The following is a 24,887-nucleotide window of genomic DNA, read 5'->3' as shown; positions in this document are numbered from 1 at the left end:
TCGGACGGGAGGCGTCGGCCTTCCCGAAGCATCGAGCCGAGACCACCTCTACCCTGCAGATCTGCCTCTCCCTCTCCTCCCCCTCCGTGAGGCCCCGGCTACAGGCCGCAGACCGGATTTCTCAATCGGACACGAGGCCCCCAGACAGATCGGAAATCCCACCCTCTCCTCGGCCCCGGTTTCCAACACTCACTTGGCGTCCGAGACCGTCGGGGCCGACCGACATTTCTGCCCGCAGCGCCTCGCTCGCCCCCTCCCCTCGGCTTGGAATTCCTTCCCTCGCCTCCACGGCCCTCCCCACGTCCGAAGTCCTCCTGGAATCCCACCTTCTCCGAGAAGCCTTCCCGCCTCAGTTTCCCACAACCCCAAGTTGCATAAAACCCCCCGGGCATCTCTCGCGAGTCACGGACGCACGTATACCCCTCCCCGGGACTCAGCGCATCCGACCGTACCCCCCAGCCTCTATTTCGACTAAACCTTCTGTATTTTTCCGTCTGCCTCTCCCATCGGAGTGTAAGCTCTCCGCGGACAGGGGAGGTATCACGGCTTTATTCCGTCCCTCCCGAGTGCTAAGTGCGGTGCATCGCGCGCAGCGGGCCCTCGATAAACATTCCTACTTCTACGGCCGGAAGCGAACCCACGAATCCGATTTCGCCACGTCGAAGAAGACCGACGGCGATTCTGAAATTGCGTTCCACGGACGACGAGCCCCCGCGGCGGAACCATCGGCCATCTACCCCGGCTCAAAACCCGCTAACTCCACCCTGCTTTCGGATTAAATGGAAGGGATTAAATCCCCCTGACTCCGAGCTCCCTGCGGAACGGGAGCTGCATCTAATCTACTTATCGATGGGTGGTACTGACCGAGCGCTTACCGTGTGCGGAGCACGGTACCGGGCGCTTGGGAGAGCGCAGTAGAAGATTCGGTAGACACGTTCCCTGCCCACAGTGCGCTTACAGTCCAGAGACGGTAAGCTTATCGCCTCTAACAATAATGATAATAATGTTGGGATATTCATCCGTTCAATCACCCATTCAATCGTATTTATTGAGCGCTAGTCCTTAGTCGAATGCTTGACATATAGTAGATGCTTAACAAATATCACTATTCTCATGAACAGTCGATTGGCTAACCTCCTGGAGATGAATGAATCCTTCAGCGGTATTATAATAATAACAGTAACAATTACGGTATCCGTTAAGCGCTTACCATGTGCCGAGCGCTGTTCTGAGCGCTGGGGTAGATACAGGGTAAACGGGTCGTCCCACGTGGGGCGCGCGGTCTTCATCCACGTTCTACAGATGAGGCAACCGAGGCCCAGAGAAGCGAAGTGACTCGCCCAAGGTCACACAGCGGACCTTCGGCAGGGCCGGGATTAGAAGTCAAGTCCTCGGACTCCCAAGCCCGTGCTCTTACCGCTACGCCACGCTGTTTCAGTGGACTGGGCACCTGGGGAGAGCATTCATTCATCCGATCGTATTTACTGAGCGCTTACTGTGTGCAGAGCACCGTACTAAGCGCTTGGAAAGTGCAATCGTGCACTTCAAGGTGCAGGGACGAGCCAACTGGAAACCGGACCATCCAATAAGAAAACGGACACACGGTCACCTTTCTCCCCGAGCCCCAACTTACTCCCGCTCCCGGAAATAATTCAGGCCCCGGGAGTGGCAAGGATCTAAAGGATGCTTAAATTTTCCCTCTGGAATATTACCAGAATTCCCCCCCTGAAGTCTGTAGAGCCATCAAGCTGGGTCATTTTCCTACCGGGGGAAGAATTTGTGAATCTCAAATGTAGACCGCAAGCTCGTTGCGGGCGGGGGGTGCGTCCGTTCATTGTTCTCCTGTTCTCACCCGCGCGCTTAGTACAGTGCTCTGCACACAGTAAGCACTCGACAAATATGATGGGATGAAGGATTTCTTTTTTTAAAAAAGAAGCTCACTTTTATTCTCACCCACTCACAGTTCTGCTCTTAATCAGGGTAAGTCCCTAGTTCGCTGGCTCTCCTCTCCTAATTCCCTTCGCTCCCTCTTGCCTTCACGCTCCACTCTCGGACGCCGGAGCCGTTCCGCGTAGGGAACGGCCAAACCGGGACAGAGCTGGAGCCAACGGGCCGACTACAGGCCCTCGTTCCTCCCCGTTCGAGACGCCCCACGGCGGGGGGGCAGCCGGGACCAGAGCCAGGGTTGCACTTTCAAGGCCGTGAGGAATCTTATCGGGAAACACTTCACAGAGAAATCTCTCCCGCCCTTAAAAATAGGCTGAATTTATCAGCCCTTAAAAATAGGTTGCATTAGGCCTCCGTTATCTGGCCTCTTCCGGGAAGACGTGCCGTGACACTGTGCAGGGCTCCGGACTGGAGATGGCGAGGCCGCGCCTCCGGAGATTCATCCAGCCTCGTGCCGAGCGCCGACCCTCCGCTCGGCGAAGAAGGAAGTCGTCGGAGGGCGAGGGGCCAGAATCGCCCTACGGGCCAAAAATATCCGCAGGGTCCAGAAAGATCTACGGAAGACTCGCCCGGGCCGGGTCACCGAGGGGAGGACCGGGGCGGAGAGGGGAGGGTCGGGGCCGTCGGGTGGCGCCGCCGGATGTCCCGAGGAAAACCGGGGGCGTCGGGCGGCCCGCGCGGTGTTCGTTAAGTGCTTACCACGTGCCGGGCACTGTACTGGGTGACCGGGTGGATGCCAGCAGATCGGGTCGGACGGAATCCCCCGTCCCACGTGGAGCCCACGGCCTTAATCCCCATTTTACAGATGAGGTAACCGAGGCCCAGAGAAGCTCGGCGACCTGCCCGGGGTCCCGCAGCGGGCAGGTGGCGGAGCCGGGATTAGAACCCAGGTCCTTCCGACCCCCGGGCCCGGGCTCCACCCGCTAGGCCACGCCACGTCCCGCGTCCTCCCTGAGCCACCGGGGGGGGGGCTTCGTCGGCGGGCGGGGGGCACTCAGCCGCTCGATGTTTTCATTTCCCGGCTCCAAACCCGAGCCTCTCTGACCCGCGCTTTATTTTCATACCGTTGACATCACCGGCCCCGGCCCGGGGGGGGGGAAACTTTCTCTAAAAAAGAACAGTCCACCTCGGGCATCTAGCCGTTCCCCATTTATGTCCAAAGAGCTGCTCGTTCTCAGGGAGGCCGCCCGGTCCGCCGGTGCTATGAACAACGGACTTGGGATTGGCATCTGCCTCTCCCGGACACGGCCCTTTGGGCCTCAACACGCTTCCAAAAAAAGAAAAAGAGAAACGCACACAGGTTGACCCCACAGACGACTCAGAGCCAAGCCCTGCCGCCGGGGCCGGCGGAAGAAGAGCAGCCCTGGGAGTCCCTTCTGCCTCACCCCCCGTAGACTGTAATAACGTTGGTATCCGTGAAGCGCTCACTAGGTGCAGAGCACTGTTCCACGCGCTGGGGGAGATACGGGGTCAGCAGGTTGTCCCACGTGAGGCTCGCCGTCTTAATCCCCATTTTACAGATGAGGTCACTGAGGCCCAGAGAAGTTGAGCGCCCGTAAGCTTACGTGGGCAGGGAATGTGTCTAGTTTTCGACTGAGCTCTCCCGAGCGTTCGGTACGGCGCTCTGCTCACGGTCAGTGCTCAATAAATACAACCGACTGACTTGTTTCATTCATCTCCCATCCCAGAGGTGTCATTCGTTTATTTCTGTTAGCGTCTGCCTCCCCTTACGGACGATAAGCTCACCGTGGGGCAGGGAACGCGTCCGCGACGCTGTCCTTCTGTACCCTCTGAAGCGCTCGGTACAGTGCTCGGCACGCAGTAAGCGCTCGATCAACAGGATTGACTGGGTTCTAGCTCCCGCTCCGTCTGCTGCAGCCGCACCTCTGAGAGGGAAGGATTCTGAGCAAAAAATAACGTAGGGCAGAGAGATCCTGCCAGAATCCTGACACGCAAGGGACTGCAAATCTATCTGTACTTTACCTGTAACTTATTTATATTAACGTCCATCTCCCCCTCTAGACGGTAAGCTCACTGCGGGCAAGGAACGCGTCCGCGGTTCTACTGTCCTCTCCCGAGCGCTTAGTACAGTGCTTTGCACACAGTAAGCGCTCAACAAATGAATGGCTGACGCAGGCCCCGAAGCCCTCGGTGGCTACCAAGGCCTCGGACCACTGGGCCGAGGCCCGGCGTCGGTCCGTGCTGGGGTCGCGTGCCGGGTGACCCCGGGCCAAGCCACTTCACTTCTCTGGGCCTCGGTTACACCTCCTCCGTAAAAGGGGGGGCCGAGACCGTGAGCCCCACAGGGGACGGGGACCGTGTCCACCGCGATTTGCTCGCAGCCTCCCCGGCGCTTAGTACGGGGCCCGGCACATAGTAAGCGCTGAACAAATAGCGTAATTTCTTTTCATCTGCCTGCAGTCTGACGCATCACGTGGGCAGGAGCTTCGCCGGGTGCTGCGCCCCCGCCCGCCGAGTCACTCGTGGCACGCCGGGCCCCGGCGAGAGCCCGACACGGTAAGCGCCCGAGAAACACGACGGATCGATCGACCGACGGGTGGGGTGGGGGGGGTGGGGGGTCAGTCGGTCACTCCCGCTTATCGAGCGCTTACCGGGTGCAGAACACCGTACTGAGCGCTCGGGAGAAGCGGCGCGGGCCAGTGGGAAGAGCGGAGGCTTGGGAGTCGGAGGAGAGGTCGTGGGTTCCGGTCCCGGCTCCGCCGCCGGTCGGCTGTGTGACCCTGGGCCGGTCGGCGCCTCGGTTCCCTCACCTGTCCAGTGGGGATTAAGACCGCGAGCCCCGCGTGGCTCAACCCGATTTCCTTGTATGCCCCGCCTCGGCGCTCAGAACGGTGCTCGGCACGTAGTAAGCGCTTAACAAATACCGTCATTATTATCATTAGCGGGAGAGTCCAAGAGAACAACGAGCGGACACATTCCCTGCCCACAACGGCTGGAGACCCCTTATGTTTGCTATAAAACTACACCGCCTCTCAGGCGGCATTAAAAAAATGGAAACGATCCCTAGCTCGAGACCCACGGAGCAGGTGCTACGATTAAATAACATCATCGTCTCCTCCCCCCAGTCTAGGCTTCGTTGTGCCTCCGGAGAGAAAGAGGACGGAGACGTACGTCTCCGCTCGCACCGCCGTGCCCCGAGTCACACCTTCGGCCCCGCGTCGCAGCGCTCTAATTTTGGCCGAGGAAAAGGCGGTCGGAACTGGCACGAGTTAGGGGTGCGGGGTGGTCCGCGTCGGGTCACTCGGGGAGAGTCGGGGGTGTCGGATGGCCCGCGCCGGGTCACCGGGGGACGGTCAGCGACGGAGACGGGAGAAGGAGGGCCGTCGGCCGGTCCGCGCCGGCTCGCCGGGGGACGGTCGGGGCGGGAGAGGGACAGGGCGAAGGTTTCCGCCGGGTCCCCCGGTGGGGAGAGTCAGGGCCGGCGAATGGTCCCTCTCTCCCGATCGCGCCGAAGGACAAATCAATCGATACGGTATCTGCTGAGCGTCTGCTGTGTGCAGGGCACCGGTACTAAGCGCTTGGAAGAGGATGATGCAATAGAACCGGGTGAGTCGCTTAACTTCCCTGGGTCGCGGTTCCTGCCTCCGTACAACGAGGATTAGAGCCGTGAGCCCCACGTGGGACGGGGACCGCGTCCCTCCTGATGAGCTTGTATCTATCTACCCCAGCGCTGAGTACGGTGCCCGGAACATAGTGAGTGCTTAACAGATGCTATTTAAAAAAACTCGCAAGTGAGATCCTTGGAAGGGATCTGGACAAACCCATCCGCTTTCGTTCGTTCGCCAGTGTTTATCGAGCGCTTACTACGCGCAGGGCACTGTACTAAGCGCTTGGAATGGACTGCTTGGTGAGAAGCGGCGTGGCTCACTGGAAAGAGCACGGGCTTTGGAGTCAGAGGTCGTGGGTTCAAACCCCGGCTCTGCCACTTGCCAGCTGTGCGACTTCGGGCGAGTCACTTCACTTCTCGGTGCCTCAGTTCCCTCGTCTGTAAAATGGGGATTAAGACCGTGAGCCCCACGTGGGACGACCTGATTCCCCTGTGTCTACCCCAGCGCTTAGAACGGATACCACGTTAACAGATACCAACGTTATTATTATTACGGGCTTTCAATCTCGGATCCCCTCTAACTGCCATTTCGGGTGCCCAGAGCTCCCCGAGGGACCTGCGATGGAGTCTCTGGTGGAAACCGCCGGAAGGGCTTCGGTCGGAATCACCCCGTCCGGGGTGTTTCACGTGGGCCGGGAGGCGGGGCAGGAGGACGCGGCGGGCCATCCCAACGCCCGTCGGGCATCCCTAAGTCGGTTCACTCATTCCATCGTATCTACCGAGCGCTCACCGGGCGCAGGGCACCCTGCTAAGCGCCTGGGAGAATCCGCTAGAACGGCACGGACGCGTTGCCTGTCCACGTCGAACTCTCGGGCTAGAGGGGCCCGGAACCCCTCGGCAACGGGCTCGACGGCCCAGACGTTCAGCTCTAAATTCCGGGCAGGGAAAGGCGGGGAAGCTGACCCAGACCCCAGGACCTACAGAGCCGGTCGATCGACGGGTCGTATCCGGGAGGCGGAGCCCTCCACGGCGGCCGCTCCGGACCGGTCCCTCGAAGAACCTGGATCCCGCGGGGTCGGCACCGCAGTCGCGGGGAGCCGTGTCTGCCTAGAAACACACGTGGCTCCGTTTTCCAAGCTTTCCCGCAGCAGCGCTCCGCTGAAATCCCCGCGGCCCAGCACTGCAGCCTGGGGAGCGCTAATCCCCATCTCACGTGGGAGGTTTCCACCGCCACCGCAAGATCTTCCTCTCCGCTGGGCCCGGAGAGCGCTGATCCGCATCTTAAGGGGGGGAGGTCCGCCCCGCCGCCGCCAGATAATCCCGATCCCAGCTCCGCCGGACCCGCGGAGCGCTAATCCGCATCTCACGGGGGGGGGGGGGGGGGGGGGGGGGGGAGGTCCACCCTGCCACTGCAAGATTTTCCTCACCTCGGCTCCGACCGTCAGGAAATCAAGCAAACTACTCCTAAGGCTCCCGCTCGCAAAGACACCCGAAGCGACGTGCACAGTCACTGCAGTCTTTTTGAGTCAGCGGCTGGGGGGGGGGGGGGAGAAAAAACCCAGCTACATCAGAGATATGAATTTCTCCCACACGCCCTAATGAAACGTGCTCGCTTTGAGGTTAGTCGCGCTTGTTTAATCACAAACACCGTGAAACAGCCAAACAAGACACATCCGGCCCGGAAACGCCGCAGTTTTAGTCTGAGGTCTGCAGAGACGTAGCTCCAGCCGGCTACCAATAACTCCCGCGACCATCACGGAACTCCAGAGGAACACGAGAGCCGTGGCCACCCGTGTCTCCCGGGACAGGCCTCCTTCTACTTCCCCGGTGACTCAGATCCGGCCCGGGATTAACGACGACTGTGACACCTCCAGACATCCGCCTGGCTCCGAGAACCTGAGCCGCCCAGAAGTTGGGCGTTTAATCGCAGGCAGAGAAGAGAGGGGAAGCTAAATCAGATCCCGAGATCTACAGAGCCAGCCGATCCATCCGTCGCACTCACTGGGCGCCTGCTCTGTACCGAGCGCTTGGCAGAGCACAATACAGCGGAGTCGACGGGCGCTTTCCCCGTCCACAGCGCGCTCACCGATCAGAGGGGGAGACAGAGGTGACCGTTAACAAAGAGGTGAAACGATGGATATTTTCTCCCGGTACGTGTTAAGCGCTTACTACACGTCAGGCCCTGTACCAAGTGGAGGGGTAGATACCGCAGCGGGGCTCAGTGGAAAGAGCCCGGGCCTGGGAGTCAGAGGTCATGGCTTCAAATCCCGGCTCTGCCACTCGGCAGCCGTGCGACCGCGGGCGAGTCACTTCGCTTCTCTGGGCCTCGGTGGCCTCATCTGGAAAATGGGCACCAAGACCGTGCGCCTCACGTGGGGACGACCTGAGGACCCTGGATCTGCCCCAACCCTTAGAACAGTGCTCTGCGCGTAGCAAGCGCTTAACCGATACCGACGTCGTCATCATCACTACCGGCTCGTCGGGTGGGGGGGGGGGGGGGGGACACAGTCCGTGTCCCACATGGGGCTCGCCCTCTCGATCCCCATTTTACGGATGAGGTGACCGAGGCCCGCCAGAAGGTCACGCAGCAGACAAGTGGCGGAGCCGGGTTTAGAACCCAGGTTCTTCTGACTCCAAGGCCCGGGCTCTAGCCACCGCTTCCCCGGGATATATGCTCACAGATGCTATCGGGTCACGCTATAAGGGTGCAATACCGCCTTCCGTATACCCACAGACCATTGCGGGCATACCAGCGCGCTTCCTTAGAAATACACAGTCCCGAGCGCGTGCCCCGCCAGGCCACGCAGGAAGCGGGACGCTCATCGGGGCTACCGGCGCTTAGCCCAGCGGGCGGGAAAAGAGAGGCCGCTCCCTCCCGGCTGGCCGTTTGGCTAAAGCTCCCGGGCAGCGGGGCAAAAATCAGTTGTCTCCTTCGGTTCCCCGACCCTGTCGGATCCGCCTGCGACAGAGGCCTGACCGTCGTCCTGACCGGGCTCGGATACCTCAGATACCTCAACGAGCCCGCCAGAAGTCGCAAGCGCTTTGGAAGATTAGAGCAGTTAAATGCACTGAAGGCTGATATTTCCAAGAGCCCGGCTGCCAGAAGTCGTAGGCCAGGCCCAGAGCCACGGCCGGGGGGGCAGATACTGCAGATAAGCCTCGCCCGGGACCGAGAGGAATGGCCGGCAGCCTCCTCAAAAGACACCGGGAGGAAGGTCCTGGGGGCCGAATCGATATTCTGACGTGCCTGGGTGACGTTTCAAGGACGGGCGGCCCCCTCGAGACACACCTTTCCGATGTGCGACTCGGAGAGGACCCGAAAGGAGAGGTAGGGGACGTCCTTCCCTCGCTCGACCCGAGGCTGTTCCGGGAGAACACGACCTCCGCGCCGGCACCCGCCGATTCGCCGCGTGAACTGAGATCGGTCCGGGTTGACTGCGCTGCCCGGAACTGTTCCTTTGTGTTCTCGCAACTTTACGGAATTTAATACAGATCGGAGGCGGTCGGTGGCTAGGGGATAAAGTGTTCTGCTAGCGGATGTGACGGTGTAGGAATGTATTATCAGATATCGGCATCGATGATAATAATAAACGCGGTATCTGTGAACCACTTATTACTCGCTAGGCGTCGCGCTACGCTCTGGGGTAGATGGAAGGAAATCAGGTGGGACACCGCCCCTGCCCCACGTGGAGCTCACAATCTAAGTAGGCCGGAGGACAGATAGCTCCTCCCGATTTTATAGAAAGGGAAAGCGAGGCCCAGAGAAATTCGACCACTCGCCCCAAGTCATTCAACAGGCAAGCGGCAGAATCCAGATTAGAGCCCAGGCCCTCGGACTCCCAGGCCCCTCATTCTTACCACCGGGCCACGTCGCTTCTCCCAAAAGCCCACTCCGGTCTTCTTAGAGCGGACAGGTCACAGAAAGCCGGTAATCTTGGAAAACCCCGCAGAGACCCCAAGAGAAGTGAGGTTTATTAGCGTTCGGGGGTTCTAGATGCCATTAAGAGACTGAATGACAGGCGCTCTCTCCCAAAACCTCCCCTATTTCCATTACACCCCGACCCCTTCCCGTCTTCGGAATCCCCCCGAGGGCACCCTGACTAATCCCCCTCCGCCCCCGAAACGCGCAGGCCCTGACGGGTCATCCCTTCGGCGACTCTGACCTTCGAACGGACATCGGGCTTCTCGTTCCATCCCTTCTCCATCGTTGGCTTAGATTCGTCGTTACAGTTTTGTCGCGACTCTCTTATCCCTTCGATTCCGTTTTTCTCTGGGTATCATTCGTTCGATAGTATTTGCTGAGCGCTCACCGTGTGCAGAGCACCGTACCGAGCGCTCGGAACGCACAGATCGGTAACGGATCGAGACGGTCCCCGCCCTCCGACGGGCTCACGGTCTAATCGGGGGAGACGGACGGACGAGAACGGTGGCGATAAATAGAGCCGAGGGGAAGAACGTCTCGTTAAGACAGCAGCGGATAAACAGAATCGGGGCGACGTACATCTCGTTAACAGAAGAAACCGGGTGATGAAGATAGAGACAGTGGGGCGGACGAGTACGGCGCCGAGGGGATGGGACGGGGGGGGGGGGGGGAGGAGCGGAGGGAAAGAGGGGAGAAGAGGGTTTGGCTGCGGAGAGGTGGGGGGGGGGGGGTATTAACGAAGCGCCCACTACGTGGCGGGCGCCGTACCGAGCGCTAGGGTAGGTACAAGGTGATCAGGTTGGACGTAGTCCACGGCCCGCGCGGAGTCCACAGTCTTAATCCCCATTCTACGGGCGAGGTAACTGAGGCACAGAGAAGCCAAGTGGCTGGGCTACAGTCACACGGCAGGCAAGGGACGGGGCCGGGATTGGAATGCCAGCTCCTCTGACTCCCCGACTCTTTCCATCAGGCCACGCCGCTTCTCTATTCCCACTCCATGCCTTCTGGGTCTAACTCCCCGCCTCTCCCACTAGAGCGACGGCTCCTTTCGGACAGAGAGAGAACACGTCCCACGCTTCCGCTCTTCTTTCCCAGTAATAATGGCGGTATCTGGTAAGCGCTTACTACGGGCAGGGCACCGTTCTAAGCGCCGGGGGAGATACGGGGCCATCGGGCCGTCCCACGCGAGGCTCACGGTCTTCATCCCCCTTTCACAGATGAGGTCACTGAGGCGCAGAGAAGTGAAGCGCCTCGCCCGCAGTCACACGGCCGGCGGCGGAGCCGGGAGTCGAACCCGTGACCCCCGACTCCGAATCCCAGGCTCTCTCCACTGAGCCACGCTGCCACCGATCACTTACCACCTACCTCTTCCGCTACTCTCACCTTCATCGCACACCCCCAAGCGCCTAGTACGGTGCTCTGCACGGAAAGAGGGGCTCGACAGACACCGACGAGGCCCCCGGTCACGGTGATTGCACCGACATTCCCCAGCGGTCGGAGCGGCGGCGTAGCAGCATGACGTAGCGGAGAGAGCCCGGGCCTGGGAGTCCGAGGTCACGGGTTCCGATCCCGGCTCCGCCGCCCGTCAGCCGGGCGAGTCGCTTCACTTCTCCGGGCCTCGGTCGCCTCGTCCGCGGAAGAACGGGGATCGCGACCGAGCCACACGTGGGACGGGCCGACCCGGCTCCCCTGCGTCCGCCCCGGGGCCGAGCACGGCGTCTGGCGGGTAGCAAGCACAAAAAAACACCACGATTAGTATTTACCGAGCCCCCGCTGGGTGCGCTGGACCGAACTAGGCGGTTGGGAAGTAGAAAAGAAAGACGTGCCCCGCTCCCCGCCCGCATGCGGCTTCCGCTCTGATGCGGCGGGAGGCCTGAAACGACTTACAAACGGAACAGCAGAATAATTCAACATGCAGTTGAAAAGACATAGGCGTAAGGCCCGAGGACGGGGCTAGATCAATCGGTCAACCTGTACTAGGGATGAAGGGGGGGGCTTATGTACACACAGAGGCGCTCACTGAGGAAGGCTCGCCGGAGGAGGGGGGCTTTCGAGAGGAGCACTGTGGAAAACGACGCTCGGCAGAGATGGCACACGGACGCCGCGTCATCTCCAGTGGGTCTAATCGGCTTCTATCGACCCCAGTGCTCGGCGCGGTGCCCGGCGCACGGTCGATTTAATCGGGGGAGGTTTGCGAGCGCGGGCTAGGTGCGGAGGACCACACCGAGCGCTTGGGAGAGTCCGACGGGACAGAATCGGAGGACGCCTTCCCCGCCGCCGCCGGGCCTCCGGTGCCCACGTGGGACGACCTGATTACCCCGTATCCACCCCAGGGCTCGGAACGGGGCTCGGCGCCCAGTCGGGGCTTCACAAGTGCTCAGAGAGGCAGCGTGGCTCAGCGGAAAGAGCGCGGGCTCGGGAGCCGGAGGTCACGGGTTCCAATCCCGGCTCTGCCGCCGGTCGGCTGCGCGACCTTGGGCAAGCCACTTGACCTCCCTGTGCCCCGGTCACCTCGTCCGTCCGGTGGAGATTAAAACCGGGAGCCCCCCGCGGAACAACCCGATCACCCTCTGTCCCCCAGTGCTTTGCACATAGTAAGCGCTTCACAGTGAATACCACAATTCACTTTCATTTATTCAACAAACACCATTATCCCCTCCTAGAGCCAGTCGTTGGGGAGGGACCGTCTCTATCCGTTGCCGAACTGTACTTTCCGAGCGCTTAGCACGGCGCCCCGCACACGGCGCGCGCCCCATCGATACGACCGAATGAAAGAATGCAGGGGGGGCCACTCTTTAGCGGGAATAGATAAGTCCTTAATAACGAGGAATTTAAAGCTGTAATGACGACGGTATCCCTCAAGCGCTTACTACGTGCCAAGCGCTGTTCTAAGCGCTGAGCTATATACATAAGCGGGGCGGAGGGTGGGGCGAAGATCGACCGCGCAAAGGTCACAGATCACGTAGAAAACGTTTAACGGGCTTCACGGTCCTCATCGGTGTAGACCTGTTACATACTACGGACGGAGAGGGGCTACGCACAGGTTCAAAGGCGTCAGCGCGGCCTAGCGGGTAGAGCCCGGGGCCCGGGAGTCGGAAGGACCCGGGTTCTCGCCCCGGCTCCGCGGGGTGTCTTCTGCGAGACCTCGGGCAAGCCGCTTCGCTTCTCCGTGCCTCCGTTGTGGCATCTGTCGAATGGGGAGTAAGACCGTAAACCCCACGCGAGTCAACCCGATTAGCTCGTATCCATCCCAGAGCTCAGTACAGCGCCCGGCGCACAGTGAGCGCTCAACGGATACCACCGCGACCACCGTTACGCTCTTCCACCCTCTCACCCTAAGGAAGTCGAGCCGGGAAGAGGTCTTAGGGAGGACTCGGCCCCGGGCCGCGAGGCCGACGCAGATTTTCGCGTCGGGCTCGACCGAGGAGTCCTCGGCCCCGGGCCTGACGGGGGCAGACCGGCCCCCCCCCCCCCCCCCGATCGAGCCGCCCCCCCCGCCCGATCGAGCCGCCCCCCCGTCCGGACTCCAGGGTCATTTCGACGTTATTTCGGCCATCCCGCCTCCAACGGGATCCTCCCCCGGCACCGCTCGACAAGAGCGCCGTGGAGATTACGAGAAGCGGGGGGACGACACAGAGATGTATTTTTAAATCCCGTACGGATCGGATTGGACCCGACTGGGCCGGACGGATGGGTTGAGCGAAACCTTCTGGGTCTATCCAGTCGCCCACTCCGAAAGGTTAAAAAAAAAAACAAAAAAACTCGACGGGGTAGAGGAATAAATCTCCGAGGCCGGGACGGGGGCTCCGAAGACGGACGTTTCCGACCTGCCCTCTACGCTGTATTTGACTTCGGGATGCTGGATTTCATCCTTCCGGGGGGTCCCGCCACGTCCCCAAGACGGACCCGATAACGATAACGATCGCGGTATCTGTTAAGCCCCCGTTAGGTGCCACGCACGGTTCTAAGCGCCGGGGCAGACAGAAGCACGTCGGGGCGGAGCCGGTCCCCGGCCCGCGCGGGGCTCCCGGTGTCAATCCCCATTTTACAGACGAGGGAAAAGGGCACGGGGCCGTAGAGTGACTTGCCCGAGGCGGACAAGTGGCGGGGCCGGGATTAGAACCCGGGTCCTTCTGACTCCCAGGCGCGGGCTCTAATAATAATAATAATAATAATAATGATAACAACGTTGGTATCTGTTAAGCGCTTACTATGCGCAGAGCACCGTTCTAAGCGCCGGGGGAGACACGGGGTCAGCGGGTGGTCCCACGGGAGGCTCACGGTTAATCCCCATTTGACAGATGAGCTGAGGCACAGAGGAAGTGAAGTGACTTGCCCACGGTCACACAGCTGACAAGCATCCACTCCGCCGTGCTGCTTGTCACTTTACCTCCGCCGGACACCGCTCTCTTCCAGTCCCTGGTCCGGGAGCTTCCAACCAAGAAATACAAACTGACAAGTAATCCCAGAAACGCTATATAACGAGTGTCCAGCTCATTGCTCTAAGCGCTCGGGAAAGGACAACAGAAGCACAAGTCACGTTCCCTCCCGCTCTAACCGGGGAGACGGACACAAACACCCAACTGGCTGCAAAACCTCCTCGGGTTCCCTGACGCCCTCCCGGTACCAGAAAATCCTCCGCCTGCCAACCGAATATTGCACGGGGCCACAGGGGACGGTCTGCCCGCGGAATCTTTTGCCCGGAAGGCTCCCGGGAGCACGAAATAGAAAAATAACGATAATAACAATGGTATCGGTTAAGCGCCTACTACGCGCCGAGCGCCGGGGTAGATACGAGCTACCAGGTCGTGCCACGCGGGGCCCGCGGCCCCAATCCCCATTTGACAGGCGAGGGAACCGAGGCCCGGAGGAGCCAAGTGGCTTGCCCAGAGTCACGCAGCGGACGCGTGGCCGAGCCGGGATCAGGACCCGCGTCCTCCACCTCCCGAGCCCCGGCTCTTTCCGCTAAGCCACTAAGTAGACAGCTGGATCCGCTAGGCCGTAAGCAGACTGTGAGCCCGTTGTCGGGTAGGGATGGTCTCTATCCGTTGCCGAATCGTACTTTCCGAGCGCTCAGCACGGTGCCCTGCACACAGAAGGCGCTCAATAAACACGATCGAACGAACGAACGAACGAACGAACGAACGCCGCCCTCTAACTCCGTCGTGTTCTCCCCAGAGCCTCGTCGGGCGCTCCGCGCCTTCGGCGCTCGGTAAACGCCGCCCGTCCGACCGGGAACTAGCTCCCCCCAACCCTCTCACGTGATCCTCTCTCAAGCGAAGGGGAGGGATGGAGCCCGGGGATGATCATCACCGTGCCGCTCGTTAAACGCCCCCCGTCGGCCCGCACCGAGCACCGGGGCGGATTCGAACGCATCAGGCCGCGCGCGGTTCCCGCCCCCCAGCCTGAAGCAATCATAATAATCGCGGGAATCCGTTAAGCGCCCGCCGCGTCCCGGGCACCGTACCGAGCGCCGGGGCGGATACGAGCAAATCGGGTTGGACACGGTCCCCGGCTCACAGGGGACTCCCGCAATCGGGCCTCCTTTCGCAGATGAGGTCACCGAGGCCCGGACGACCAGGACGGTAACAACGGCGAGCGTGTCGGTTAAAGGAGCGCGGGCTCGGGAGTCAGGGGTCACGGGTCCGAATGCCGGCTCCGCCGCCCGGCAGCCGGGTGACCGCGGGCGAGTCACTCGCCTCCTCCGTGCCTCGGTCACCTCATCCGTAGAAGGGGGGGCGAGCGCCGCGAGCCTCCCGGGGGACAACCCGACGACCCCGCAGCCACCGCAGAGCGAGCGCTCAGCAGCCGCCATTACGACGACGTTCTAAACACTCGGGGAGATGAGACGAGGTTAGCAGGCCGTCCCAGGCGGGGCCCACGGTCCTAATCCCCGAGCGGCAGGCGAGGTAACCGAGGCCCGGAGAAGCGAGGCGACTCGCCCAGAGTCACCCAGCGGACAAGTGGCGGAGCCGGGACGGGGACCCCCGACCTCCGACCCCCCCGGGGCCCGGGCTCTTTCCGACTGAGCCACCCCGCTTCTCCGCGGGGAGGACGGGCGTCGGCCCCCTCTGGACCGTAAACCCGGCAGGGGCAGGGAACGGACCCGCCGATCCCGCGGCGCCGCAGCCCCCCCCGGCGCCCGGCACAGCGCCGCGTACGTGGCGAGCGCTCGGTCGGTACCGCCGATCCACCGGCACCGAATCCCCATTCCGCGGAGGAGTCTCCGGACGCGGGGGAGCCCGGCGCCCAGGACGGCCCTCGGCGCGCAGCAAGCGCTCGACGAACGCCATCGTTACCGTTCGGCGGCTCGCCCGAGCTCTCGCGGCAGGCGGGCGGCGGAGCGGGACGCGAACCCGGGGCTCCCGACGAGAGGGGGACGCTCACCGACCGAGGGGAGGGGTCGACGGCGCCCTTCCGGGGCCCTCTCCGACGTCCCGTCCCCTGCCCTTCGAAGCGACACCCCGTCACCGCCCGAGAGCCCGGGAGGGCCGACCCCGGCCCGGCCCATCTCCCCGGCGGCCGGGACCGCGTCATCGGGAACCTCGTCTCGCCCCGCGGGTCGCCGGCAAACGCCCGAGCCTCCGGCGTCACTTTACACGGCCCCAAAGGCATCCGGCACGCAGGCCGGCCCGACCTCCGTCCCGTCCTCCGACAACCCCGCCCCCATCCGAGCTCAGCTTTAAGGAGGGAACCGCAGCGAGCCCCCCGGCGCCCGAACGTTCCGAAATCTCCGAGCCCAGCTCCGTCCGAGGGGGCGAGACGAAGAGAAGGGACGGGCCCGGCCCCCGCCGAATCCCAAAAAAAAAAAAAAAAAAAAAAGAAATCAAATCCCCACACCCGCCCCCCCCCCCCCGCCACCGCCTTCGGGCCCGACGGAACGCGTCGACGGAGAGGAAGAGTTTCGGACGGTCGGCCCCATCCGCGCCGTCCCCTTAACGGGCCGAGAGGCGGCCGCACGCCACAGGGCCCCCGGCGAGGCGTCGTCATTCGGAGGAGAAGAAGACCATCTGTTTGGCGCCCACTGTATCCCGAGCGCCGGGGCAGAGGCGAGAAGACCGGGCGAGACCGCCGCGGGTCACGAACGCCGCGCGACGGATCCGGGGCAAGAGTTTCCGTACTCGGCCTTCCCCTCCGGCTCGTCCGTCCACTCGGCCGACGACAGTGACGACGACAGCGATAACGACGACGTCGGTATCCGTTAAGCCCTCGCTCCGCGCGGAGCGCCGCCCCGGCGCCCGTTAAGCGCTTCCCACCGGGGTAGAGAGGGGGGGACGGGGTCGGACGCGGTCCCCGTCCCCCGCGGGACCCACGCCCCCGATCCCCGTACGGCGGGCGAGGAAACCGAGGTTCGGTCGTGACCGGCTCGAGGTCGCGCAACGGGCGCGCGGCGGGGCCGGGACGAGAACCCGGGTCCCCGGTCTCCCGGGCCCCCTCCGCCGGGCCGGGCCGCCTCCGGCCCCGCCGCGACGGCGGAAAGGTCGCGACGACACTCCACCCCGCGCCCCGCCTACGACCCCGAGGCGCGTCTCCCCCTCCGAACCGCAAAGCCCCCCCCGGGCACGCGGCGGGTCCGCCGACCGGGTCGTCCGGGGCCGGCCCAAGCGCCCGGTCCGACGTCCCGCACGCGGCGAGCGAGCGGCGAAGGCGCCGATCCGTCCCGCGCCACGCGCCGGGGGCGGGGGGGCGCGGAGGAGGATCGGATCTCGCGCGGCCTCGGGGGCGGAGAGAGAGGGGCCAGGGTGACCCCATCTCTACAGACGAGGGAACGGGGCCCCGAGGGGTCAAGCGACCCGCCCGAGGGCACGCGGCGGGCGAGCGGCCCGGCCGGGATCGGGACCCCGGGCCCCCCCGGCGCCCCGCCGGGGAGACGGCCCCGGGGGCCGACGGCCGACGGCCGGTCGGCGCCGCGCGCCCCGCGGCGACCGGGCCGGACCGAGCCGGGGAACCGGGCCCGCGAACCTCCCCGCCGTCGGGACGCGGAGCGGGGACGGCGTCGCCGTCCGGCCGCCCGCCACCCGTCGCGGTAATGACGTCGGCGTCGGTCGGGCGCCCGCTCCGCGCCGGTCGCCCACCCTCCCAAGAGCCGGGGGGGCCGCGGGGCGACGGGCCGGTCCCGTCCCACGGACGAGGCCCCCGAGGCCCGGAGGCCCGAGGGCACGCGGCCGACGAGGGGGACCGGGACCCGATCCGGGGCTCCCGCCACCCTCTTCCTCCGGCCGAATCCTTCGGAAGAAACGGGGCGGCCCGAAGGGGGGGGGGGGGACGACCCCCGGGGTCCGGCCGGCGGGGTGGGCGAGGGGCGGGCTCCCGGGGGGAGGGGAGGACGGGGGGTCGCGGGGAGACCGGAGCGCCGGCCCGACGCCGACGCGACGCTCGTCGCGACGGTCCCGCGGCCCCCCGGGGGTCTCGGGGCGGCGGGGGCCCCGGGGAGGGGGGGGGCGGGGGGGAGGGGGGCCCCCTCCCCGCGTCCCGCCGCCCCCCCCCCCCCGTCCCCGTCCCCCCCGCGGGCCCCGGTCCCCGGCCCGTCTCCCGTCGTCGTCGCCATCGTCGCCTCCCGTCGCCCCCGTCGCCCCCCGCTCCCGCGTCGGAGCCCCCCCTCCCCCCCGCCGCCCCCCGCCGAGCCCTCGGTGCTCACGGTCCGCAGGAACTGGATCTCATCCTCTCCCTCGTCGGCCATGGCTCCGCCGGCTCCCGCTCCCGCTCCTTCCTCCCGCTCCCTCCGGGGCCGCCGGCGACGGGAGGACCCGGCGGGCCGGTGCGGCGACGGGGCCGGCGGGGGCGGGGCGGGGCGGGGGCGGGGGGCGGCTCCGGGAGGCCGGGCCCTCCCCGCGCCGGCGGGATGGAGCCGGAGGAGGAGGAGGAGGGAGGACGGAGGACGGAGAGGGAGGGAGGGAGAGGGAGGGAGGGCCCCCACGCTCCTCCTCCCGCTCTGCTGCGGATTGACGCCTTGATTGGGGGGGAGGGGAGGGGGTCGGGGGTCGCGGGAGGAAGATGGGGGGAACGGGGACGGGGGGGCGACCCGGCGCTCCGCTGCAGACGGACAGCTCGGGGGCAGGGGGTCGGCCCGGGAGGGACCGGGGGAGGGGAGGGAGGCGGGGGAAGGGATGGGGGGCGATGGGGAGGGGAGGGGAGGAGGCGGGCCCCGCTGCGGATGGACCGGGGGGGGGGGGGGGGGGGCGCCGGGCCGGACCCGCGGGAGGGTTCCCTCGGTGGCGTCCGCCGGGCGCTCGCTCGCCACGTGCGGGCCGCCCTCCCGTCCGCCGTGACCTCTGACCCCGCGGGCCCGGGCCCTCCCGGCCGGGCCGCGCCGCTTCCCCGGCGGCAGGCCCGGTGGCCGTCGGTCGGGGGCCCGGCCCGAGGAGGGAGGGCGGCGCGGGCGACCGCCGGGGTCGGCCCGGGGAGTCGGGCGACGCGTCCCGGACGCGCGTGCGGAGAGACGGCCCCGCCGGGCGCGGGGCCGGGAGGCCGCGGGAGCGGCGCGGCGACCCTCCGGCGGGGGAGACGGGACCGGCGGCGTCGGGCCAAGGACCGGACGGGCGGGTCGGGGGAGAGGGAGCGGGGGACGGGGGCCTCCGGGACCCCGTCCGTGAAACGGGGGCCGCGGCCCGCCCCGTCGGCCCGCGCCGGCCCCGGCGCCCGGCGCGGGGCGGGCGCCGGGCGGGGACCGTCGCCGCTCCCGTGGTCTCGGAGACCGGAGGGACGGGGCCGGCCGCGTCTCGCGGCCGGGGAGACCGAGGCGGAGGGCGGGGGGAGGGTCTCTTCTTCCCCCTTTCCGGCGGAGGCGGAGGTCGGGGAGCGGCGCGGTCCGGCGGATGAGGGCGAGGGCCCGGGGGGTCGGGGGTCGGGGACGTCCGTGAGACGGGGACCCGACACCCCTTCTCCCCCGGCTTGGGACCGTGAGCCCCGCGGGGGCCGGGGGGCCGGGGCCGACCCGGGCGGGGGCGGGAGGGCCGTCCCGCGTCTCCCTCCCTGAGGGTGACGGGGTCGCCCCTTTCCGGTATCCGAGGGCTGTTTTAGACGGGTTTCACGCCGTCCGTCCGAGGTGAAGTCCCGGCTGAGTGAAAGCGCCCGTCCGTTGGCGCGGCGCGCCCTCCCCGTCCCCGGATCCGCGGCCGCCCGGGTCCGGCTCGGCGCGAGAGAGCCGCGTGCCCGGGGCGCGCCCCCGGCCGATCCCGGGAGGCCGCGATTTAAGTTTCGCCGAGACCGTGGCTCCTCTGGACTGTGAGCCCGGTGCGGGCGGGGGAGCGTGTCCGTCTACGGTTGACGGCGACGTCGGTACTGGTTGAGCGCTGACTACGTGCGGGGCGCCGTTCGGAGCGCCGGGGTGGACACGGGGGGATCGGGCCGTCCCGCGTGGGGCTCACGGTCCTCCCGTCCCCGTTTCGCAGATGAGGGAACCGAGGCCCAGGGAAGCGAAGCGACTCGCCCGCGGTCGCGCGGCTGACGGGTGGCGGGGCCGGGATTCGGACCCGTGACCCCCGACTCCGCGGCCCGTGCTCTTCCCGCTGAGCCGCGCCGCTTCTCTGCGGGTGTGCCGCGCTCCCCCAAGCGCTCGGTACGGGGCCCCGCGGACGGCGAGCGCTCGGTAGACGCGGCCGAACGGATGGGTTTAAGGGCCCCCGACTTGCCAAACTGGCACGGGGCCGCTCGGGAACGGCGCGTGACGGCACCTGAAGATAGCCGCCGTGTCGTCGGGCCCCTTCGCGCGGGACCCTGAACTCTCCGGGACGGGCCCGTCGCGGGTCACCCCCACGTGAGTCGTCGGCCGGGTCTCGTCCCAGCGGACCGCAGCTCGGCGGCGGCGGGGAACGTGTCTGTTTCTTGTCACGCTGCGCCCCCTCCCCTCCCCCCCCCCCCGAAGCGCTCCGCGCTGCGCCCCGCGCGCTCGGTAAATACCACCGAGTGAACACGACGAACGGCCGAGGTGTTGCTCTTATTGGGTAGGCGTGAAGGGGCGTCTCCTCCGCGAGGCCTTCCCTGCCTGACCCCTCGTTTCCTCTCGCGTCGCCCCGATTTACTCCCTCCGCCCGCCCCTCCCTCGGCCCCGCTCGCGTCCACGTCCGTCACTTCTTTATTTCCGTCGACGTTCGACTCCCCCCCCCCCCCCCCCCCCCCCCCCGTCCCGCCGGAGGGGCGGGGAACGTGTCCGACGACGCCGTCGCGCCGTACCCTCTCAAGCGCCCGGCGCGGTGCTCTCCGCACGCGCCGAGCGCTCGGGGAACGCGATCGCCCGGCTGTCTCCGATTAGGTGACTTCCACGCAAAATATCGTTTCAATACACACACGCCGATCGCCATTCGCCGCATCGCCGGGGTGCGTGGTGAGCGCTTATTAGGTCTCGACCGCTAGTCTAAAGACTTGGGTAGATAAAAGTTAATCGGGTCGGAGCCCGTCCCTGTCCGACGCGGGCCTCGCAGTCTGAAGACCCGGGGGGGGGGGGGGAGAGGTGTTGGATCCGCGTTTTACAGACGAGGAAGCCGAGGCCCAGAGAGGTAGAGAGGTTAGGGGACTTGCCCAAGGTCACGCAGCGGACCGCTGGCAGAGTCGGAATTAAGACCGGGCCCTCCGATCCCGGCTCCGCCCCTCTCCCTCACTGTCACCTTGGGCCAGTCGGTTAACCCCTCTGGGCCTCAGTTCCCTCGTCTGCAAAACGGGGGATTCGGGACCTGTTCTCGCTCCTACTTAGACCGCCGGCGCCCCGTGGGGCGGGGACCGTGTCCGACCCGACGATGCCGTACCTCCCCGGGGTTCGGCACGGTGCCTGGCACGTAGTAAGCGCTCACCCGCGAGCTCGCTGGGGGCGAAGAGCGTGCCTCGCCTTGCTGTCACGGTGTACCCTCCGAGCGCGTGGCCACGGTGCTCCGCACACAGTGAAGCCGCTCAGATACCACGGGTGGACGATCGACGGGGAGCCTCGAAAAAATCTGCCGGCCGAGGACGGCGATAAGTACAGAATGAGCGGGGCACCGGGACAGAATTTCCGAAGCCTAACGACCCAGTCCCCAGAGGCGCAATGGTATGATTGCGCCATCTGTTTAGCGCTTCGTCTACGTGGGGCCCGCACCGAGCACCGGGTGAACGCAGGCCGATCGGGTTGGACGCGCTCCCCGTCCCGCACGGGGCTCACGGTCTTAAACGCGGGCGCTTGGAACGGTGCTCGGCGCCCGGCGCTCAACCGGTACCCTCGTTATCGTCGTTATCACGCCGATGATAAACCCCTTTTCAGAGGAGTGAAGCGACTAACCCGAGGTCACACGGCAGACGGGCAAACCGCGGGAGACCCTGACCTCCTGGGGGTTTCCTCTCCCTTCCGGAGCCGGAACGCCAGATCGGTGGGATGCCCCGGGGGCTGAGTCGCCAGGGAAGCGGCCGGGCATTTTCACCTCCAAAAATCAATCCTGAAAACCCCCGGTACCTCTGAACCGTCGATTATAATCCTCTGGGGAACGTGAGGAAAGAAGGCCGTTTCTACGTCTAATAAACCGGCCGGCCGACCCCTTGCCGAGAAAAACGATTTGACCGGATCTTGGCGATCCGTTGCAGTTACCATTCTATAATCTGCAACTTCAAATCAGACTAGCGGGAGGTGATAACGGACACCTTTAACGGGAGCTCGGGTCGTCAGCTTGACCACGGCTGGGAGAGCGGAGTCGGCCGGTCAGTCGATCGCATCCGGGAAGCAGCGTGGCTCAGCGGAAAAGAGCCCGGGCTTCGGAGTCGGAGGTCATGAGTTGGGCTCCCGGCTCCGCCCCTTGTCAGCTGGGTGACCGCGGGCGAGTCGCTTCACTTCTCTGGGCCTCAGTTCCCTCGTCTGTAAAATGGGGATTAACTGTGAGCCCCACGTGGGACGACCCGATCCCCCCGTGTCTACCCCAGCGCTTAGAACGGTGCTCGGCACGTAGTAAGCGCTTAACGAACGCCAGCGTCATCGTCATCGTCATCATTTATCGAGCGAGTCCTCTCGAGTGCGAGCCGTCTACGGTGAACGTTACCAAAAGAACTACGGCCAGGAGCCCCCTTCTCCCCCCCTTGCTTCTGAGACCCTCTCCCTCTGCAATCTCTCCCAACACGTTTTCACTGTGCGGCCTCGCTCCATTTAAAGGAAGTGAAACCCTTCCCAGCTTAATGAGAAATGCGATTAGGGTCGCCGGTTTAACGTTATTCAAAAAAACGAGAAATAAATAAGGTCAGAGTCGCCGTTCTACGGTTGTTAAAAAAAAAAAAAAAACCACGACCCACCACGCCCGGTCGGTTTCGCCTGAGAACCGGCTCCGAGCGGCGGGATTCCGGCCCCAGCCTCCGTCGGCTGTCCGCCCCGTGGCCTACGACAGAGCATTTAACCTCTCCGAGACTTAAATTTCCTCCTCTGAAAGGTGGGGGTGATCGAATGGGGAAACCCCAGGGGCGCTGAGGGTCCAAAAATGCCAAAGTCGCTCCACGGTATTGATGGAACCTGCATCTCCGCGCACAGCGCCGCAGTCAGAACTTGGGGAAATACAAGAGAATCGGTAAACAACACAACCCCTCCCGGCAAGGAGCTTACGATCCGGAGGAGGATCTTACGCTCGCTCCCTTAAAGGTATCTTGTGGGCACCCATTACGTGGAGTACGGCGCTCCGTTTAGTCAGGCGGCGTGGCACAGTGGACCGGGCACGGGCCTGGAGGACCTGCGTCGGCTGCGTGACCTCGGGCACGTCGCTCGACTTCTCTCTGCCTCGGTTCCCTCACCTACGAAATGGGGGTTAAGACCCCGAGTCGCGTGTGGGACGGGGACCGCGTCCGGCCCGATCATATCTTCCCCGGCGCTTAGGACGGCGCCCGATAAATAGTAAATGCTTAAGAGCTATCGAAATGGCGTGGTACGCCTATTACTGGGTAGATGATAACGGCGGTTGCTATTATTGCCGCAGTGCCGGGGACGGTCCTAAATAGACTCGATCCCCCGAGTAAAGTTAAAAATGTTTGGAAAAACGACGACTCCCGGTAAACCGGAGAGCTCCGTCAGTGAAACTGCCCCAGAAGACGTCCGTTCCTCCACAGGGGCGATTCATACTCCCGAACTGCTGAAAAACAGATTCGGGCAAATTTGGGGTTTACAAATGCCCTCCTCCTTACAGCTTCCTCGCCAGCTGGACTGTGTTTTTCCGCGGGGCAAGGCAAGAGTGGAAATTCATCCTTCCGGTCTTAAATCAGAGGAGATATTTGAGCCGGTGGGGACACGGCGCCGAAACGGCAAAAGGGTGATGAGGATCATGACGACGGGGTACCTGCCCCACGGTTACTCTGTGGCGAGCGCTGCGCCGAGTGCCGGGGTAGATAGCGCCAAACAGACCCGTCCGAGTCCCCGTCCCACGCCGGGCTTTCCCTCGGAGCAGAGGGGAGAACGGGCATCTTATCCCTATTTACCTCCCTCGCGGCAGCGGCATCCCGGGTACTTACCGAGCGCTCGGCGCTGTCCCGAGAGCTCGGGGACGGCGGTGGAAAGTACTAACGGTATAATTTAGAAGCCTAAAATACTTACTAGGTACCAGGCCCCGCGCTAACAGCGCAAGAGCCTCCGAGTCTACCAACACTACCGTCCCGGGGGCTGCAAGGGCTACTTCCGCTCTCTTCCCCGCCGCCCCCCCGGGCTCACCCCCCTTCACTCCTCCGCAGGTCGCGGCCTCGCCCATCATCCGACCCCTTGCTCGTTCCGTCTTTCCCCCGCCCCGCGACACGTCCCCCCCGCCTCGACCCGCCGGCCTCCGGCTCTCCCGCTCTACAAATCCCTCCTCAGATCCCACCTCTTCCGAGACCCCTTCCGATGAATCGACGGTATCGATCGAGCGCCCGGCGTGGGCCGGGCGCCGTGCCGAGCGCCTTGGGGGGGCGGGGGGGGGGTAGGCCAGGACGATGGAAGAGAGTTGGCGGACGAGTCGCCCGCCCGCGAGGGGCACCGATCTCTAACGCCCCGGCCGCGCGGATGTTCACGTGGATGCTCCCCGAAAGGACCCATTTTTCCGTTGTCTCGTTTTTCCCCATGGAGATGTCGTTCGTCTGTCAGTCGGCCAGAGCGATCTCCGTCGCGTCACACCTTTCCTCCGTCCTCGGTGAATTTTGACAATTTCAGCTTCTTAAGGACGGGCCGTGGCCCCCGCTGTACTCGCCCTCCAGTGCTCGGCACAGTGCTCTGCAGGTAACAGCCGGGACCGTCGACCGTCGGATTTAGAATCCACGGCTCGTATGATAAGCAGATCGCCCCACAGAGGAGCTTAAACCTTTCCGGACTCCAGCGCTCGCATATCGAAATCTGTCATTTCACCGTTGCCGTACTGGCGCCTTTTCTTTTTTTTTTTTACATTTGGTACACATTATAAGATCCATTACCCTTTTTAGGTTGTTCAGATCGTCAGAGTCTTCCCAGGAAGGTGGGGGTTCCTTTTCGGGTTTCGACTCGATCCGAGGAAG

At 64.4% G+C, this 24,887-nt stretch overlaps 1 protein-coding gene across 1 annotated transcript in view; it reads right to left on the bottom strand.

Moving 5' to 3' along the window:
* RYR2 (ryanodine receptor 2) overlaps nt 1-18,175 on the bottom strand; it is a 232,928-nt gene extending 214,753 nt beyond the window's left edge. Inside the window, 1 exon segment of the mRNA XM_029047213.2 lies at nt 18,076-18,175. Within this exon segment, the coding sequence (XP_028903046.1) occupies nt 18,076-18,117 (42 nt within the window). The 5' untranslated portion in view covers nt 18,118-18,175.
* Nucleotides 18,176-24,887: the final 6,712 nt, after the last annotated feature.

Source organism: Ornithorhynchus anatinus, chromosome 19 (genome assembly GCF_004115215.2).
Source record: "Ornithorhynchus anatinus isolate Pmale09 chromosome 19, mOrnAna1.pri.v4, whole genome shotgun sequence".
In the NCBI taxonomy this organism is placed as follows: domain Eukaryota; kingdom Metazoa; phylum Chordata; class Mammalia; order Monotremata; family Ornithorhynchidae; genus Ornithorhynchus; species Ornithorhynchus anatinus.
This window is presented reverse-complemented; position numbering and strand designations above follow the sequence as displayed.